Source organism: Plasmodium chabaudi (assembly GCF_900002335.3).
Source record: "Plasmodium chabaudi chabaudi strain AS genome assembly, chromosome: 14".
In the NCBI taxonomy this organism is placed as follows: Eukaryota; Apicomplexa; class Aconoidasida; order Haemosporida; family Plasmodiidae; genus Plasmodium; species Plasmodium chabaudi.
Genome location: NC_030114.2, coordinates 583,277 through 597,631, shown reverse-complemented (window position 1 = coordinate 597,631; position 14,355 = coordinate 583,277). Strand labels below are relative to the sequence as shown.

The following is a 14,355-nucleotide window of genomic DNA, read 5'->3' as shown; positions in this document are numbered from 1 at the left end:
ACTATTAATATAATAGCTTATATATTTTAATATAATAATATTTTAATACTATTATTGCTACATATAAAAATGTGCTTAAATATGTTTTATGTAATCATTAATTTTTTTTGCTTTTTTCTTAAGAGATTATTAAAAAAAAATAATGTATATATATAAAATATTATAATAAATAAGTTACCAATTTTATAAGTAATAAAATATCAAAAGAGAAAAAAAGAACGAAGGTAAATAAAAAAAATATAGTGCATAAATATAATATTAATAATATGTTATTATATATATTTCCATATATTATGTATAATAATAATATGGGCAATCCCAGTATTAAAGGGAAAAATTGGTACGAAGATAAAAATTGGCTTAACACTATATATTCATATTGGCATATATGATAATTATTATATACCCTTTTCTATAGGCATACGAAATAAACAACGAATAAATATTAAAATTATTAATATATAAAAATTTTAGTATATATATGTAAATACAATAAAACGTGCTTGTATATAAAAACATATATTTCCATCATTTCATTGTTGTAAAAATATATTACTTATAAAAATTGGAATATTTTCGGTTGATATATATTTTTTGTGTATTTTTTTAAGCATTCATAATTCGTTTTCAAAAAAAATAATATTCTTATAGTTCTTAAATGAAATGAAGTTAAAACAATGGTAGCTGAATTAATGAAATGGAATCAAGCGCAACATATGCTCACAAATAAAATAAATAATGACCTGTCGAATGCTAAGTTATAAAGTTTATAATTATAGCCACAAATGCTTTGCATTTCCATAAGCTATTAAGTAATACGTAATAAACTAATGGGGAAATAGATTATGCCCAGTTAAGTATTCCTTAGAATGTTCTTATTCATTTCTTGTATGATGACAGGAATTATTTGCATTTTATATGGAACAACTTAAATGGCCCTTAAAAAATAGTTAAGCCATAGAATAGTAAAATCAATTATATAAATGTATGCCTAACGAAAACGAAAATTGAAGAATACAACATTAATAAATTTTAATTTAATAGTGATACTAAAGGCAAAACAAAAGGACATACATATATGTGAAACTTATTTAAATTATTAACCCAATCATTAAGGTTAAAATCGTATAGTTGCAAATTTTTTTTTAAATATTCAATTATTAAAAGGGTAGTGCTTGTTTTATTTAAAATATTCCCATTTTTGTTTACTATAGAAATATTTAAAATATATCCTTTGGGGGGAAAGACATTTAACCTTATTAAATTACAATATAATTGCTTATATTTTATAGGTATAAAAAATAAAAAAATTATGAGCATTAATTAAAATATAGGATGATATAAATTAATGTAACGAAAATTGTCTCGGATTCTTTTTCATACTAAATTTTGTTTTTATATTATTCACTATCATAATAGTAGCATTAAAATAGGTGTAATTATACTAACGGTACGAAGTTCTCTATTTAGTAAAATAGTTATTAATACTACTGCCACAATAAAAAACCATTTCAAACGTACATAGGTATATTCTTAGTATAGTCACATGTAGAAATAGAATAACCCAACTATGAATAAAAATGAATCGTAATTTGGGAGAATATGAAAATCTAAGTATTTTAGAAGAAAAATTAGAAAAGCATTTACAAACTGTTAATAAGTTAATAAGCCATAGTAGGGAAAATATAGAAAAATTAGATGATTATATAAATACAAAATATAATGAAATTAAACAGTTAGCAAAAAAAAGACCAACCAGAATAAATTGGATAAAAGATGAAGAAAAAACACATATGTCCATATTTTTTGACAGGGAATTTGGTTTAATACCTTCTAATGAAGATGCTTTAAAAATGCTCCAATTTGAGTCAAATAATACAAAGTATAGAAAAAAATATGAATTTAAAAAAAATGATTGGACAAAGAAAGACATTGAAATTTTGTTTAAAACTGTAGATGAATTATCGAAAAAATATGCCATACATTATTTAATCGATCCAAATTTACCATATGAATTAAAAATGGAAAAAAAGAAAGAAATAGAAAACGACAAAGATGTTAAAAATATTTTTAATAAAATTAAATTACATTTTGATAGTGAAATAAAACATGAAGCCAATCTCATTACCAAAGAAATAAAAAATAACAATACCGAAATTGGCAATAGTGAAGAAAAATTAATTTCTCAAAATGATATAAATAATAAATTAGGTATAAACTCATTTCCAACTTTTTTAGAAATGTTTTGGAATGATGTATCACAAAATGTTAAGAATTCACAAAACTCGATAGAATGTCAAAAGACATGGTTATATCAAGCATGCTTTGAGGATGATAAACAAAAAAAATGGAGTGATGATGAAATAAAAAAATTATTACAATTAGCAAAAAAATATGATGAAAGGCAATGGAAAAATATAGCAAGAGAATTAAATACAAACAGAAGTCCCTTAAGTTGTTTTCAACAATATATTAAAATAAAAAAAATATATGAAACAAAAGAAAAAAATACATTAGAAAGAATAGCTTTTAATGCTTTAGAAGATATACAATTACAAATATTAGTCTCAATTATTGGTGATAAAAATTGGGGAGAAATTAAAAAACATATGGAAAGTCTTAATTCAAATACACATAGAATAAGTACAAGAAAAAGTCCTAAAGAGAGTCATAAAAACAAGCAAAAAAAAAACCTTAATGATGAAATTTCTTATAAAAGACGATATTTACGTCTTGTTAAAAAATGCAACTAATTATGTTGTTTTATTTTGATAGCTTTACATACTTGAATATTTTATCGTTACTAAATGTGTGTACATATGTGGACAGAGCAATGTTCCATTCTTTTTAATTCGCATAATTTTTTGTTATTTATTATTAATTTGCTTTTATAAGATAATATATTTTTTTGTTGTTTTTTGTTTACACTTACATACCCTAGTTACTTTAATAAGTATGCTTAATAAGCTTATTATATTAGCTATTTTAAAAGCTTATATATTTTTTTTTATTTTTTTTTTTATTTATCTATCTAGCTATTTGGTGTGCAAATAATAATTAATAAGCAATATAAAATTAATTCATTAAAAAGTTTTTATTTTAAAATAGCTATATTTTTCGCTAGCTCTATAAAAGCGAGCCATCCTTTAAAGTGTGAACAAATAATTAAATTCGTCAAATTGAAAATACAAAAAAATTATTGTCAAAAATTAATAAATAATAATAAAACAAATAAGGTATACATATAAAACACATACACAATATACCCATATAATGTATGCTTTTAAAAAATAATTTAATTTGTTTGTGTGGGCATATATTTGCATACAAAGCAAAATATATACATATTTATATTTTTTATTGGTCTTAAATTGTAGTTGTATATGTGTGCATATTTTTTAATTATGTTTGTGTATTTTCTGGGGGATTGATTAGACCTTTAAACTCCATTTCCATTTGTTGATGTTCATCGTCTAGCCATTTTTTTGAGACAATCAAATATCCAGTGTGTGTTTTATTTTCTTTATGACACAATCTATATGTCATATTTAAGGTTTGTGGTGAATTATCGTTTAGGGGAGTTGGTTGATTTGTGTTTGAATTTTCTAAGTTATTTAAATTATTTTTTTTTTTTTGATTATTAATTAAAATAAATTTCCATGAATTATTAATTAATTCATATGTTGCAATATCACAAAAATTATGTTCTTCTAATGTTTCAATTATTTTATAAACCTGCTCTATGCAGGGTAAAAAAATAACAAAAGTACCTCTTTCTTTTAAAACATTTTTCGCTTTTTCAACACATAACCATGGATTTGGCATATCAAGAAAAATAGCATCAATTTCATTATTTTTAAAATCTTCAAAATTATAATTTATAATATCTTTATGATAAAACTTTATATTATTTATTACGTCTTCAAAATCTTCAAATTCCTTTTTAACCTCTGTATATCTTTCTTCATTATATTCAAATGTATGAATTATTCCATGAGGTAGTACACAATTGGCTAGTGCGTATGTTAAGCAACCTGTGCCTGTACCAGCTTCGATTATTTTCATATTAGGCAAAGCATTACATAATAAACAAATGAATGATATGTCATGCTCATATAAAGTTTGTGTTTTTTTTTTTAAGCTTGTTGCTATAAGTTCTGGTGTTTTTTTTAGTACAAATATAAAATTTCTAGATAATGTATCATATATTTTACTTCCATACTCTTTCCCTATAATATTTTTATATAAGAAAATTCCTTTTTTATTTGTAATCGATCCATCACTTTTTAACTTTACCAGACTAATGTTATCTTCGTCTATGTATAGAATGACGCTATCATTTTCTGCTATTACCATAATTTAAATTTGGTGAAAAAACAAATAGCACAAAAAAATTAAAACACAAATAGGTTCTCTGTAATATATTTATATAAGTCTTTACTTTTCAGCACACTAATATGCATGTATGATTCGTCAATTTTGCTAACGATCAAATTCAAAGAATATAATATTTATGGTATGGTATTATACATTTGTTAACGATTTTTTATTTGTGATTGTATTTTGGCTAGCTTAGATTGTAATGACTTTTTATATTTTTTTATTTAATCTACATTTATTAGTATTTTTTGTTATAAAATCAAATTATTTAAGATATTACTCTGATAAAGCAGTAGGAAATGATCAAATCATTCCATTAAAAATATAAAGAAAAAAACAAATATATTTTAATTATATTATTTTACAATTTTAATTTTATTTATAAATAAATTATTTTTTCATTTTTTATTGGTTTTCCCAAAAATTCCATTTTCTATGCATATGAACTTTGGGTATTTCGTATTAAATATTAGTTATTAATATGTTTGTAAGAATATAGAAAATTATATATATAAGGCTTATATATATGCGTATTAATTATATGAGAATTTTCTAAGCAACTTTTTGATAATTATTGCAAACTGCCATTTAGTATTTTATTTTACTTTTATTCAGAATTATTTAATATTATGGAGTATATTTAAACTATTTATCCCATTTAAGAAAAATGCGTGTATGATCATTTTATTTATTACACTTAAATATTTCTTATTAATTCATATTTCGAAGAAATGCAAAAGCTAGTTTCACTTTTGTCAATGCGAATTTTTATATATTTTAAATAAAATGTAACTTATTCACTTTTTAATATGTATACATCCCCCTTTTGTTTACAAACAATATTTTGTTCGTGTTATTTACAATATTTTTAATCATATTTTTAATTGTTTTAATAATTTTGTAAAACACTTGAATCATATGTGTTATATGGGACAATACATAAATAAGCTGATATTAAAAAAGCTAAAATAATTACACTAAAAAAAGGATGCTTTGTTGTCAAAATGCAAAATAAAAATATATATCTTTACGTGCCAAACATTATTGGTTAAAATATATATTCATATATACAAATAAATTTATTCAGTGTAATGTGCTTACTAAATGTTGTATGCTTTCATTTTTATGGGCATACGAAGTCGTATGTAAATTTAAGCATTACATTAAAAATGTGGTGTGCTAGATATATAAATATCTACTTAATTTGTAATATTTAATACGTTTTAATTTTTTCTATATACCCTTCTTTATTATAGGCTACATTAGAATAATATTAGCACTAGCTGCGTTTGTTATGTGTAAACACAATTTGGTAGTGTTTTCAATACTTTATGGTATCAGCCAATTGCTTGATGCCTTGGATGGATGGACAGCAAGAAGGTTCAACCAAAGTAAGTAAAATGATAATATGAAGCATTAGATATGGAAATGATTTTATAGTTTTGTTTTCAATTTTCACTATTACATATGTCCAAGCATATTTTATAACAATTAACCGAGGCACAATTGTGATATATGCATAAATATACCCATTTTATGTTTATCTCTTCGTAGCATCATGCTTTGGCCAAATACTAGATCAGATCACTGATAGGTACATCTCTTTTTTGTATTCAACTAATAATTTTGGATGCCATGTACAATAAAATGAAACTGACACCGATTAATCATATATCATATTTTTTTTCAGATTGTCAACTTGTATATTATACCTTCTTAATGGAAGTGTATACGATAACTATATTATAGGTGAGTAATAAAAATAGAATATATACTAATTATATATGTTGTGCAGACATATCATATTATAATTATTTTTTATTGCAAATTTTTATTTATAGTGATAGGACTCCTTATGATTGCAGACATAGGAGGACACTATATCCATGCAACATCGTAAGAAAGAAAAGAAAAAGAAATATACATACGTTTGTAGCAATATATTACAGAACTATTTTAATTTTCCTTTTTTGAAAACTTATGTGCATCGATTATATATTCCTATGCAGTATATAATATGTTTACATGCTTATTTTATTTCATTTTTATAGATGTGCTATTGCTGGAAACAAAACACATAAAAAAATTGAGAATGGAAATAAATTACTAAAAATATATTATGAAAAACCAAGTACAAATTTATTGAAAAAAACAATTACAAATTTATTGAGAAAAACAATTACAAATTTATTGAAAAAAACAATTGCATACCTAGTGTAGAAGTAGTTATATTCAGCATATCTATTTATAAAACTTTAAAATTTACAAAATTTGGCATTTATTTTTAACTTTGTTTAGGTGTAATGGTTGCTTGTATTATTGCTTATGAATCGTTTTGGGTTTCGTCTTATGTATTAAAAGTTACAGACCCAAGTTACAATTTTCACATAATATGTAAATAAAAAAAAACAAAAAGAACGAGAAAAATATATACTTAAAATTGCTATATAATGGGAATGCATAGAAGAGTGTTCATATTTCCTTTTTACGAATAATAAATATTATATTTCTATTTAATTTTTCAAATTTATAGGTAATTATATATTCAAGATATCTTTCCCTTTGGCTGCATTCAAAGCGGTATATAAAAAAGAAACACCTACATTTTGCATATTATTTGTTATGTATATGCTATGCTACTGTATAGTTTATACCCTCTTTAGTATGCATATATCCATTTCAATGTTTTATCTTTCTTAATGATAGATCACAAACGTATCTCAGGGAATATATGGGGCTAGAAATTTAGTGGAACTGGACAAAATGAAAATGAAAAATAGAAATACCCACTAAAATGAAAGACAATTTTTTAAGCACTACTAAATATGGTACCACATTATTATGCATGTTAATATTTTTCTATCTTTTGGCCCCATCACTAATGTAATAACACGCTTTAATGTTATGACTTTGTCAGGTAAAAAGTGAGAAGACCCCAACTAAAAAAACAAAATAATGTCATACCGTAACTAAAGTTCAAGTATTTTGGTTTTTTTAATTTATTTTGTTTTGTTATATATATAAACTATTATTTGAACCAAAATATACATGTAAGTATTGAATATATTTTTATATATGTATTACTAAAAGATTATAGTAAATACAAAATAAAGCAAATTGTTGTATATCATAATATTGTTATAAATTTTGCTTACGATATTTTATTTTTCATACCATGTATCCATATTTTGTTAATTTATATATGTGAATTAGGCATTTTTTTATTTACAATTTTATTTCCAATTTTTAGGTTATTCACAAAAAATATAATCGTAATAGTATGGTCTTTTGAAGGAATAAATTATAATTAATATACTAAGTTTTTATATACATTGGATTTTTTTAATTTTCCATTTTATTTTATATATGTATACATATATATATGTATATAATATTATATATATATATATATAGAGTACGCTACTGTATTTTATCGTTTTTTTTAATTTTATTTTTTTTTTTAATTTATTTTTTTTTTTTAATTTTATTTTTTTTAATTTAATTTTTTTAAATATTAACTTTTTTTATGTTTTGGCAAATTCCATAAAATTGATAAATAGCGATGATCAATTATTTTATATAGTTAAAATACCATTTAGACTATTCATACTAATTTTGCTAATATATGGCATAATATATATATATTTTTATATAATTTTTAAATTCCGAAAAATAAAATTATGATACAAAAAATTTCATAGTACTAATTTACAAAGTTTTTATAAATAATAATTTATTATTAAATAATAATACGATAATATAATAAAGTTAATAATATTTTTTTGTCATCCGAATATTGAAAGTAACAGTTAATGCTGGCTACTTTAATTAAATATAATGTGCATATATATGGATATATGTTAAACTGTGATTTATTACAACAAATTTTATAAAATCACACATACTAATTACAAGATATAATTCATAAATACAATAAAATGGGGAACAGTAAAAATGAAAACAGTGAAGTTATTTGTTTAGAAGATGCCATAGCTCTAGCTAATTGTAATAGAGATAATACATTGTCAATTGACAATGCAAATGACAAAGTGTTTTTAAACCATACAATAGTAATGGATAAGAGTATGGATGTTTTTAACATGGACGTGGAATCGGTATATAAAATAATGATATCCATATAAATAAAAAACATAAGATATGAGTATATCACAAAACTAATGCATATACATGATCACATTAGTAGTAATATTCATTTATTTTTATTTTTTTTTTCATCTTTTTTATGAACATTGCAGTATCAAAAAAGCGAATACCAAAGAATTTTTAATTTAAATTGCCGAAAATTCATAGAAGACCCCAAATTTACTTCAGAGCCACATGGCAAAGAAAAAGTAATATCCTATTTTAATAAAATAGTTTGATTGAATATGTAATTTGTTAACTCCATTTTGTAACACATTAGGAGTGTTGTACATGTCTTTATTTTTACTGATGCGTTTTTACTGATGCGTTTTTATTTCATTTGTTTGAATTTACAGGGGACAAATCAAAAAAGGAAGAAGTCGAAAGCGGAGAATGTGGTTGAACCTCAAATGCACATGATTTTGAGTTTCTTTCTGCCTTTTATAGGTTTGTTAAAATAAACAAAATGATGATATGCATGTGATGGTCATGCAATTGCCCACTTTAATTAGTACAGGTCTTATTTACTACTATGTCTTTTTTTTGTAACTTCTTAGGATGCATTTCTTATTTATTCAACTTAAATTATGACGAAACAACACCAAGACGCAAATATGTTAACAAGGCATTATGCGTAGGCTGTGTTATGAGTGTTATATATTCCTTTATTTTATGCTCTCTTTTGGGACAGTATGTATACCAATACAATTCAGAAGATTTATATGGATATACATACTAATAAAGCATACAATAAATAAGTATGATAATACTATAAAGCAATTTCTCACATATACAAATGTCTACTCCATAAATTATACATTAGTTAACATATTATTGTACTTCATTTCTTTAACGATTAAAATTTAAAAAAAATTAGTAATATATATTTTTTTAAAATTATTATTGTATAAATAACCAATTGTTAATTTATAATTCATAAATTTTTTTTTTTAATTGAATGTTTCATTATAAGTTAAATTCTATATTTTAAATGAAAATATTTGATTTAATAATTTTGAACCATAACTTTATATTTATTAACTTTATTATCATCATAATTATATGATAACAGTAACATTTTTGTATTTTTAAGTTCAACATAATTATATTTATAAAAAATATGTAGTAAAAAGGGGGTGGTGGTCTTATTCTTGTAAAGAATATTTTCCAATTTTTGCCTAAAATTTCCAAGTGCTTATAAATTATATAAAAGCATGGCCATTATATGAGTAGACTCATAAGGGCACGTTAGTAAATATTACGCATATTTATTACAGCTAAATAAGTTTTAATCAATTTCTATAAATGCAAAATTAAAGGACCTCTTTAATCAACTAACCATTTTAAGGTGTGTTATAAAAAATGCTGTTTATTTTATGTACAAACATGGATATAGATTTTATATCCTGTCTTTGCATACGCTTTTTATGAATTATTTATATGCCATTTTGTTTGCTTTCAAATATGCAAATAAAATTGTATTATCCTTACCAACCAAAGAATATAACAATCGTAGCATTGTAAAAATTATTATTTTTTTATATTTTTATTTATATAATGTAATACCATTTGGTACCCTAATATAGTGAATATATATTGTAGTATTTATGGAATTCAAAATTTTATTTCATTTTTTTTAATCATAATTTGTACGTGTTTAATAAACATGTTTTGGAAAATATGGATATTCATATAGATAGATAAATAAATATTCAATAAAATGGGGTAGGTATTATATTCTTATACACATAAAGTGGAATTAAAATTTTTTTAATCTCTTTATTTAATATTATATTTTATCATTAATTATAAATAAATTTAATTTTCATTGTATATCCATTTTTTAAACCCAAATATAATGCCGTTTTTTTTCGCTTTCTCTTTCTCTACATAGGATATGGCAATACATATTGCTATAACATCATTTGATGTTATTTCAATTTTTTTCAAAAAATCATTTAAAATTTTAAATTAACAACAATAGCTACTCGCACAATGTTATATATTTATTTGTTCATTTATTTATATGCATTAATTGTTTATTGTAAACGTAAAAATGTTAATACAATTTTCCATAATATATATGTAAAAATTGAAAGCTTAAATAAATTTATTAATACGTATAGTACATACTGTATATATGAAAGGAAATAAAAACAAAAATTAAAACGTCGTATAAGAAATCTATTGAGGTATGTACTTCCCCAATTTTCTTAAAGGGATGGGTATAAAACCGAAATATATATAGTAAATATTATATGCATTATATGCATATATATATTTTGTGCAATTGTTAAATATATAAAAATTATATGTATGTATGTATATATGAAAGCTTATTCTGGCCAATTTGAATCAATAAAATTTTTTTATAATTTTCTATTTCAATTTGTAAAATATTTTGGAAAATATATTTAAGCAAAATTAAATAACAAAATTTTTTAATTTAATAAAAATAAGTATACAAACTTTGATTTTTTTTTCTTTTTTTGAGTTATAAAAAAAGGGAAAATATATAAGAACGATAGGATAAATCGTTAAATATACATACTTATATATAATAGTTATGTATAAATATGTTTAAACAGTAAATAAAACAATATAAAAATATATCAGAACAAAAACAGTGTTATATATATATGCAAATATATATATACCAACATATAATGTAAGAGCGCATAAAGCCCATAAAAAAATATAAGCGGTAATAATTATTATATATAATGAACTTTGATTTATTTATTTGAATTTCTGTGAAGAAACATATTTTAATATAAAGAAAAAAACAAAAATTTATCAAGTCAAATTTTATAAATACAAAAAATATATAAGCTATAGCTTATTCTTGAATCATTAGCTATATGTAGATATTATTATATATGCCATCCCTTTTTTGTAGATAATAAAATATGAGAGGTTATGCGAGAAATGGATATAGATCTCATAGCAGATACGCAACTGGTAATATGCACGAACATGCATATTGATCTACGGAATTATCCGATGAATTACCAATACGTGATACCATGCACATAATAAGTCAACACATGTCAGTACCTATATATATCTATATTTATGTATCAATTTATTTTTGCAGCTTCTGATGGAAGCAGTAAAAGACAAGGCTCCTATAATAGGAAAAGTTACTATTCAAAAAAACCACAAAATAAGGACAAAGGAGTAACATTTTGCCCACATTATACCATAAAGGGTTAAGAAATACGTTGGCTATTTATTATTTTTTATGTTTTGTTAATACTGCATTTCTAAAGTTAATGTAATGTGTTACATATAAATATTCTCTATATTAAGAACACACTTTATGATAATTAATATTTCATTTAAATTATTTCAGGATCATGCCGTTATATAAATGATTGCAAGTAATTGAACTATTCATATATACATATTTTATTCATTAAATATACGTGTTTGTTTGTTAAATTTGCATTACATACATTTGTATAATTACATGTTACAGTTTATATGCATATATAGATAGTATATACATTATTAAAATAAAAAAGGAAATAATACAGATTAAAAAAAAAAAAAAAAATAAAAAATAAAAAAACGAAAGAAAAAAATGGATATATTAATAGGCAGATAAAAGGGGGGAAATAAATGATAGGAAAAAGAATATGGAAGAAAATAGAAAGTTAGAATATATTATTCTTTATAGTTTTATTTGTATATACTATTAATATATAGGGATTATTTAAAGATATAAAAAAAAAATTAAAGTTTGATGTGTATTGGAGTATATATTAATATTTTCATCTCTTTCGTTTTTTTTATTTTTCTACTTATCTATCTTTTGATGTCCACTTCTTTATCTATTCGTCAACTATGTGTATGTGATATTATTTGGTGGGACTGGGATAGAAGATTTTCACAGCGATAAAAAGAAAAAGGAAAAAGAAAAATTATAAAATATGGTGTATTGATGGAAATATATAGGAATTGTGGCACATCAGATTTATAACAGATGGAATTATTTAATTGTTTTAGTTTAGTTTTGGCTATGGATTTTTTTTTCCCTTTTTTTTTGTCCTCATCATTTTTTTTTTGTATTTCCTTGTTACGCTGTGTTTTGCTTTCATCTCAAAAATATAAATATAAATATATTAATTTTTTTTTGAAATAAAACAATCATAATTTTTTTCAGAAATTTACACAATTTAAAACTAGTAGACACATTTACTTTGCAAAGATCATATATCGATTGTGCTATAATAGTACACGGTCCAAATAACGAAATATATTTGTTTGCATCAGCATCACCTTATACAATAAATGTATGGATGTTTGTACCTGGAGAAGATTCAAAAGAAATTGATATAAAACATTTAAAAAAAATAGAATTTCAATTAACAGAAGAAGAAGAGTATTATGGTGATAATAAATTAAAACATAATAAAAAATCAAATAATAAAAAAAAACGAGTATTATCATTATTATATGCTGAAGAATGCATATTTGCAGGGCTAGATAATGGTATAATAAAAATTATGCATCTACCATCTTCTGATTGTTCAACTCTTTATGCACATACAGATGCAATACATAGTATTGTATGCATTGATGGTATCATAATATCGTCATCCATAAATGGCGAAGTTAAATTTTGGAAATATGATGAAACTCATTTAAGTTTTGTAACAATAAAAAAAATAGAAACAAAAACAAAAATAAATAAAATGATTGAAATAGTTTCAAGTAAATGTTTAAATAATGTAAATAATAAACCAAATGATGTAAATCCTGAAGAATCAAAATATAATAGAACCTTATGGGTATGTGGAGATAGCATAACAATAATTAATTTATTAAATTTAGAAATTGTAAATAGTTTTAAATGTAAATATGGAAATGTTGTATCAGTTATCCAATATGAAGCTAATGTAATTACAGCTATGAGTGAAGGTAAAATTTTAGCTTATGGATTATCAGGACGAGAATATTTTGAAATGAATACTTTGCCTATATATTGTATGGCTGGATTAACTGATCATAAAAACCTTCCTATATTAATATATGGATCTAATAAATCGTTATATACATTTTCTTTACCTGAATTTAATTCCTATGGATATTTAAAGGATCGAGATTATATGTCACTAAAGTTTAACATCAGTGATCCAAATTTCATTTTGACCTTATCTGGCCCATATTTCATTGTCGTATTTGGAAATGGTAAGACAATAAAAATATAAATTTGTAAACTTATGCATATGCATTATTTATGTAGTACTGGAACGTGTTAAGGCCGAACGGGTCTACCTATTGTTCTGTCATCTGTTTAATGCATATTTGTAGTGACCTTATATAATGACGATTAACTTTTTTATTTTTAGCTGGGCATGCAAAAGTATGGAAATGGGAAACAAAGGAATAAAATTTATTATTACTATTTTTTTTTATTTTTTAAAGTAATACAAAATTGAAGAGGGATGACAAAAAAGGATATATGCTTAATGCAATTAATATTTTTCCGCTTTTTTGAGAAAAATTTAATTAGTCCTTGCTATATTATTATTACTTTTTTATAATTCATACATTTCAAAATTATTTTAAAGCGTTTGCCAAAATAGGAAAATAATTTAAATTCAGCATGTCATATGCATTTACAAGAATATCTTCACCAATTATATACGACATAATTTATATCACCCATTTCCCATAGTCATTCCTTTTGGTTTTTAAAAAGTAGCAACTGAGATGACGAGCATGTATCAAGGATTAAGAAAGTTAAAATGCACATATTAATACATATTTCTTTTTTTTTACCTATACTCTATCAAGATTAATTTTTTCTAATTTACAATTTGC

The 14,355-nt window shown here is 22.7% G+C and overlaps 5 protein-coding genes across 5 annotated transcripts; 4 read left to right on the top strand and 1 right to left on the bottom strand.

Annotated features, from left to right (window-relative positions):
* Positions 1–1,580: 1,580 nt before the first annotated feature.
* PCHAS_1416100 (transcription factor MYB1, putative) lies at positions 1,581–2,753 on the top strand (the record flags this gene model as incomplete). The annotated part of the gene is made up of 1 exon (XM_739344.2): positions 1,581–2,753. One exon carries the CDS (start codon positions 1,581–1,583, stop codon positions 2,751–2,753), a length of 1,173 nt encoding a protein of 390 aa, XP_744437.2.
* A 649-nt stretch (positions 2,754–3,402) lies between these two features.
* PCHAS_1416000 (tRNA (adenine(58)-N(1))-methyltransferase catalytic subunit TRM61, putative) lies at positions 3,403–4,356 on the bottom strand (the record flags this gene model as incomplete). Its single annotated transcript, XM_739343.1, has 1 exon — positions 3,403–4,356. The coding sequence occupies one exon, from the start codon at positions 4,354–4,356 to the stop codon at positions 3,403–3,405; it is 954 nt and encodes a 317-aa protein (XP_744436.1).
* Positions 4,357–5,384: 1,028 nt separating this feature from the next.
* PCHAS_1415900 (CDP-diacylglycerol--inositol 3-phosphatidyltransferase, putative) lies at positions 5,385–7,173 on the top strand (the record flags this gene model as incomplete). Its single annotated transcript, XM_016799596.1, has 9 exons — positions 5,385–5,427; positions 5,637–5,771; positions 5,935–5,974; positions 6,071–6,129; positions 6,222–6,276; positions 6,432–6,511; positions 6,679–6,774; positions 6,914–6,960; positions 7,087–7,173. 9 exons carry the CDS (start codon positions 5,385–5,387, stop codon positions 7,171–7,173), a joined length of 642 nt encoding a protein of 213 aa, XP_016654866.1.
* A 1,145-nt stretch (positions 7,174–8,318) lies between these two features.
* On the top strand, positions 8,319–9,262 carry PCHAS_1415800 (conserved protein, unknown function; the record flags this gene model as incomplete). Its single annotated transcript, XM_016799595.1, has 4 exons — positions 8,319–8,495; positions 8,637–8,732; positions 8,880–8,970; positions 9,081–9,262. 4 exons carry the CDS (start codon positions 8,319–8,321, stop codon positions 9,260–9,262), a joined length of 546 nt encoding a protein of 181 aa, XP_016654865.1.
* Positions 9,263–11,432: 2,170 nt separating this feature from the next.
* On the top strand, positions 11,433–13,921 carry PCHAS_1415700 (zinc finger (CCCH type) protein, putative; the record flags this gene model as incomplete). Its single annotated transcript, XM_016799594.1, has 5 exons — positions 11,433–11,484; positions 11,621–11,734; positions 11,879–11,906; positions 12,692–13,719; positions 13,881–13,921. 5 exons carry the CDS (start codon positions 11,433–11,435, stop codon positions 13,919–13,921), a joined length of 1,263 nt encoding a protein of 420 aa, XP_016654864.1.
* Between the last annotated feature and the right edge of the window lie 434 nt (positions 13,922–14,355).